This window comes from Macrotis lagotis, chromosome X (assembly GCF_037893015.1).
Source record: "Macrotis lagotis isolate mMagLag1 chromosome X, bilby.v1.9.chrom.fasta, whole genome shotgun sequence".
In the NCBI taxonomy this organism is placed as follows: domain Eukaryota; kingdom Metazoa; phylum Chordata; class Mammalia; order Peramelemorphia; family Peramelidae; genus Macrotis; species Macrotis lagotis.
Genome location: NC_133666.1, coordinates 188,983,181 through 188,989,089, shown reverse-complemented (window position 1 = coordinate 188,989,089; position 5,909 = coordinate 188,983,181). Strand labels below are relative to the sequence as shown.

General features: G+C 41.5%; 1 protein-coding gene across 2 annotated transcripts; it reads right to left on the bottom strand.

Annotated features, from left to right (window-relative positions):
- Window positions 1-212: 212 nt before the first annotated feature.
- ALDH1B1 (aldehyde dehydrogenase 1 family member B1) lies at window positions 213-5,677 on the bottom strand. Of its 2 annotated transcripts, none has more exons than XM_074203550.1 (2): window positions 5,574-5,677; window positions 213-2,096 (listed from the first exon to the last, which is right to left on the bottom strand). In XM_074203550.1, exons 1-2 carry the CDS (start codon window positions 5,597-5,599, stop codon window positions 536-538), a joined length of 1,587 nt encoding a protein of 528 aa, XP_074059651.1. In that variant the 5' UTR covers window positions 5,600-5,677; the 3' UTR covers window positions 213-535. The 2 variants fall into 2 exon arrangements, with proteins under 2 accessions (XP_074059651.1, XP_074059652.1); XM_074203551.1 differs by having other exon boundaries at window positions 5,550-5,652.
- Between the last annotated feature and the right edge of the window lie 232 nt (window positions 5,678-5,909).

Sequence of the window (5,909 nt, the reverse complement as noted above, 5' to 3'; positions counted from 1 at the left end):
TCCCTATCTCTTTTCTCATTCAACTAAATCCAATGTTTCCCTATTATCTCCAGGATCAAATAAAATCTGTTTCACTTTTAAGGTTATTCCTATCTCTTACTTTCATAGTGTATTTGTTAATTATGCCATATTATCAAGATGCCAATTTGAAATACACCATTGTGGTATATTTGGAGACAAGAACTGTTTCACAGTATTTATAGAAATCCAGAGTTTATTAATTATATATTTTAAGGAGGTAAAATTACATACAAATTAGTAGCAAAGGGAAAAGAGATTCAGGTTGCAAGTTAGGAACATAATGACAAGCTAACAAAAATTTAAACCAAAGAATCCAATAAATCAAAGTTAAGAAGAATCAAGATTGGAAGAATCTATCAGTTTAAAAACTTTTGGTATAATTAAATTATGCTAAACTTCACCTTGAATTCAGAATCATTATCTTTTTGAAAGAAATCATATTGAACAAAAGAGGGATCACTAAAACCCAGTTTGCTATAGGATCCACTGGAGTCTGACCCCTGATGCTTACTTTTCATGAATTTTTCTGAGGAATTTTGATTGTTACAGTCTTTACTTCCACATATTCTTTAAGACCATCTTCCCCTAGTTCTCTTCCATTTCCAGACTCCTTGAAGCCTCCAAAAGGAGTGTGGCATGTTACAATATTATAGGTGTTGACCCACACTGTTCCAGCTTGCAGACCTTGGGTCAAATACATAGCCTTGTCCAGGTCCTTGGTAAAGACTGCTGCTGCCAAACCATATTTGGTATCGTTGGCTCTCTCAATAACCTCACTGATCTTTTTGAACTTGAACACGGGCTGCACGGGCCCAAAGATTTCCTCTTTAGCAATCCTCATGCTATCTTGTACATTACCAAAAACAGTGGGCTTGATGAAGAAGCCCTTCTCCCCAAAGCGCTCTCCTCCACACATCAACTTCGCACCTTCTTTCTGGCCTACTTGGATGTAACTCAAAATTTTTTCAAACTGCTCCTTATCTACTTGGGGCCCTTGCTGTGTGTCAAGCTCAAAGGGATTTCCAACTTTTCTCTGTTTGGCTTTTTCTACAGTCCTTTCAAGGAATTCATCATAGATGGAGTCTTCCACAAAGGTCCGAGAACCTGCACAACAGCACTGGCCCATGTTGAAGAAGAGTGCTTCATGACATTGCTCCACAGCATGATTCATGTCTGCATCTGCCAGGACAATACTGGGGCTTTTCCCACCCAGCTCTAGGGTGACCCTCTTCAGGTTAGAGTCTCCTGCTGCCTTCTGGATCAGATGCCCAACCTCTGTAGAGCCTGTAAAGGCCACTTTATCAATGTCCATATGTTGGGCCACAGCAGCCCCTGCAGTGGGTCCATAACCTGTGATGATGTTTACAACCCCAGGAGGAAAACCAGCTTCTTTGATCAAGGAGGCAAGATACAAGGCAGAGAGTGGGGTCTGTTCAGCCACTTTCATGACAACGGTGTTGCCAGCAGCAAGGGCTGGGGCAAGTTTCCAGCCTTGCATGACCAAGGGGAAGTTCCAAGGAATAATCTGGCCGCACACCCCAACAGGCTCATGTCTTGTGAAGCAGAAGTGCTCTCCATCCATAGGGATAGTCTTCCCATGGTTTTTGTCTGCCCAGCCTGCAAAGTACCGATACACCTTAATGACTTCATCAAGGTCCAGGACATATGATTCTTGGAAAGGCTTGCCGTTGTCCAAGGTCTCTAATGAGGCCAGGTAGGTTCGATCTCTCTCGACCAGGTCAGCTAGGCGGTAAAGCAAACGGCCCCTCTCAGAAGCATCCATCTGTCGCCATGGTGACCCCAGGCGAAAGGCCTCCCGGGCAGCTTTTACAGCCAAGTCTACATCTGCTTTATCACCCTCAGCCACATGAGTGATGACCTCTCCTGTTGAGGGATTGACTGTTGGGAATGTCTTCTTGCTGACTGCATCCCTCCACTCGTTATTGATGAACAGTTTAGCATAGTGAACATCTGGCTGTAGCACTGGGTTTGGGAGAGATGCAGCAGAGGAGTAGGGAGCCACCCTTCTACAAAGACCAGATAACCTGGGGGCCAAGAGACGTAGCATGCTTCTTCTAGAAGAGGAACAACAAAAGTTGCCTTGAGTCATTATGATTAAATACACCCCTCTTGACAGAAAGATCTATATTTTAAATCTTATTACTTGGAATTCTGAGAGTGTTTCTGATAATAATAAACTCTGCTGGATCTTGCTTATAAAAAAAGTACATGACTTTGTAAGAGGGAGTTCCTGTCTCTATCAAAGCACAAAAATATGCATTTTGATTCATAATTTAACGCTATGCTAATTTTGGAAGGATGCACTCTTTCTCTGATAACTCTTATGACTAAAAGCTTAAACTTGTTGCATGATGGCTAGCTGGGAAATGTGTGTGAACTAGTGTATGAACCAAGGGAACTAGTCTCCATGGATTGTATCCAGAGAAGCCAGGCCAAGATAGTGAAGGGACTAGAGATCATGATATAGGATTTTTTTTTAGGATCTGAGGAATGGATAGATGGAAGAGGAGATGATTCAGGGAGATTATGACAGTTATCAAGAATTGGAAGAAGTGTTACAGGGAAACAGGAGTCACTTCCTTTTGTTTGGATGAATAGGACAGAACTAGACAAATAAGGGAAGATGTGAAGAGACAAAATTAAGCTTAATGTAAGGAAAAACTTCCTGATAATTGAAGATACTCAAGAGAAGAATAGTTGGTCTGGTGGACATATTGCATTTCTCTTCTCTTAAGCATGGATTGGATGACCACATATTGGGGATATTATAAAGGATTCATGTTGGGTAGATTCTGTGGTCCCTTTCAATGCGGAATCAAATTATGTCAACAAACATTTATTAAGTGTTGCAAGAACTATGTTAAACCTTGGAGATACAGAGAAAGACAAAAATTTCCCTAATTCCAAGGAACTCACAATTTAGTGGGGGGAGACAACAAGCAAGCATGTAGAAATATATGTAGAAATACTATTTAAATAGGATAAATTAGAAATAATCAACAAAGGGAAGGCAGCAGCATTAAGATAGAATAGGAAAGGATTCTCAGAAAAGGCAGAATTTGAGGGTATTCTGGATTAAGCTCAGTATCATCACTTACAGAATCAAAGAATCTCAAAGCTGGAAGGGACTTTACAGATCCATAAGTCCTGGTTCTGCTTGACCCTGTGAGTTTAAGTATCATTTCAAGCTAGATAATTCCCAGTTCCAGCCTTCATTGCCATCTCTACCTGCATGTCCCATAGGTGTCCAAAACTCAATAAGTCACAAACAGAATAATGCTTTTAATGCTTTTAAATGATAATAAGAATAAACATAGATGGAATGACTATCAAATACATGAATGACACAAAGTTGAGATATTAGATAGCTGAATTGAGATCTCAAACAATCCTGACAGCTAACACATTGGGCTTCATCTGATTGAAAGGTAAATACAAAGTGTTATAGTTGGATTGTAGAAAACAAAACAAAAACAACTTCAGAAATACAAGATGGGGAAGGTATGGTGAGACTATGGTTTTCAAAAAAGGGGGGAGAACTTTTGGGACTACAAACAATGTGAGTCAACAGTAAAAAGAAAATACATACAGGATAATTGAAGATAATCAGAGGGAAGAGCATAATATTAAAAGAGATTTTAAAAAGTTTCTAGTAGAAGGTCAGATTTTAGTTGTGACTTGAAGGAAACCAGCAGGAGATGAGAATTTAAGACACTGGAGGGCAAACTTTGCCCTCTTATGAGAGGAACAGTAAATGGTCAGTGACATTTATTCCCAGAATATAGAGGAATAAGAAAGGAAAAACTTGATTAGAAGAATATAGATATTTAACAATATAGATTAAACTTAAAAGGGTAATATATACACTTTTTTTAAAGAGATGGTTGTTAAACATGCCATCACATTCCCACCTTGTACCCTTTATCTTCTTCTAAAGAACTCAATAGAGCTATCTTGGGGATAGGAAAGTTTTGATATATAATTTCATCGGAGTGGAAATTTCAGGGGTGCTTAGACACAAATCTACAACCACTAATCTGTAATTTCTAGTTTGAAATATCTGACTCCAACTCTGCGGAAGTAAGTGATTTATCCACTGTCACAGAATTTTTATGTTTCTGAAGGATTTAAACCTAGGTTCCTGACCCCCACGGGCAGTTAAGTGGCACATGTAACTGAAGTCAGAAAGACTCATCTTTCCTAGTTCAAATCTAGCCTCAGGCACTTGATAGCTGTGTGACACTGGACTAACCCTGTTTGCCTCAGTTTCCTCACCTATGAAATGAGAAGGAGGCAAACTACTCCAGTATCTTTGTCAAGAAAACTCCAAATGTGGTCACAAAGAACTTGGACATGACTGAGCAACAATTTTTTTTTAGGTTTTTGCTAGAGGGTTAAGTGGCTTGCCAAGTCCACACAGCTAGGTAATTATTAAGTGTCTGAAGTCAAATGTGAACTCAGGTACTCCTGACTCCAGGGCCGGTGCTCTATCCACTGCACCACCTAGCCACCCCTTGATCAATTCTTGACAGCAAAGCCTAACTGCTATCTCTTGAACTGCTCTTTCTCCCAGTAGATATGCTATTATTTACAATTTAACTTAGTGGACACTATGAAAAGTCTTTCTCCTGTGATTATTCAGATTTAAGTTGATTCTTAATTAAATTTTTATGGAAAGTAAAGAGAGTGACTGCTTAATAATTAGAATGCCCTAGCGTCTAAGAGTTCAATATTTGAGTTTCATTAGCTTTTCTCTCAAGGAGCTTTCACTATGGGGTAATTTAGTGTAAAACACTCCTTAAACTGTGAGTAGCAAGGAAATTTCAGGAGCATAAGAGTGGTGGAACTCTTAATTTTTTTTTTAGGTTTTTGCAAGGCAAATGGGGTTAAGTGGCTTGCCCAAGGCCACACAGCTAGGTAATTATTAAGTGTCTGAGGGCAGATTTGAACTCAGGTTCTCCTGACTTCAGGGCCGATGCTCTATCCACTGTGCCACCTAGCCACCCCAGTAAATTTATTTAAAAAAAAGAATCTATAACTAAGCCTCTTCCTTGTAGGGGCCTTCAGTAGCTTGGGAGGCAGCAGCTGTTGGGTCTAGGGAGCTATGCTCCCACAGGGCTAGGAGCAGAGAGCCTATCGCAGTTGCTAATCACAGTCAAGCGGCAAAGCCCATCTGGAATCTGAAGTGAACTCCTAAAATAGAACCCCCATCCCCAATCCAATGTTTTGGGACGCTAGCGACCAGAGAGCTGGGCACTGATGGAGCGGGGTCCCACTGAAGGACTTAGAAGATGCTTGCCCCACCACCTGAGACTTGGAGACAACTGTCTGTAGCGCACCAGCCTCGAGCAGATCCAAATCTTTCCTTATGAGCAGGAAGTTACCCAAAGAACCTGTCAAATGCCCCCTCGGCTTCTTGGGCAATAGCCTAGATATCGTGCCACTGTAGACCTCCGGCGGTGGGGGGTGGGGTGGGGAAGCAAGCAGCATTGCGCCTGCGTTTTTACCTTGGGTTCAGGTTGGATCGTTACCTTCTGGTCCAGTTCGTGAGCAACATCCAGGGCTCCGAGGCTCAACCCCTCCTGGAGCACAGCTCATTTATAGAGGCGCCTTTGGCGTCTCCACCCTCTGGCCCTGGTGTTAGGTGAGATCCCCATCTGGCACACCCCCAACCTCCTACTCTATTGGGAGGCAGGACCTATTCACCTTTCCCCACGATGCGTTGCGTTGTTACTTTACTAACTGCAACTGAGAGCCCAAAGCGTAAACATCCATGCCCTTTGCTCCCTTCCCTGGCATTTTGCTCCTGATAAAAGATGTTGAGGATGGACTTTCTCTTTTACTATTTTTGGTCTGCTTTTTATTCC

Coding starts and splice junctions, on each gene's coding strand:
- ALDH1B1 (XM_074203550.1), bottom strand. CDS start 5,599: ATGTTGCTCACGAACTGGACCAGAAG. Junction 2,097..5,573: donor CTCACGAACTGGACCAGAAG/GTAACGATCCAA, acceptor TTCCTCTTCTAG/AAGAAGCATGCTACGTCTCT.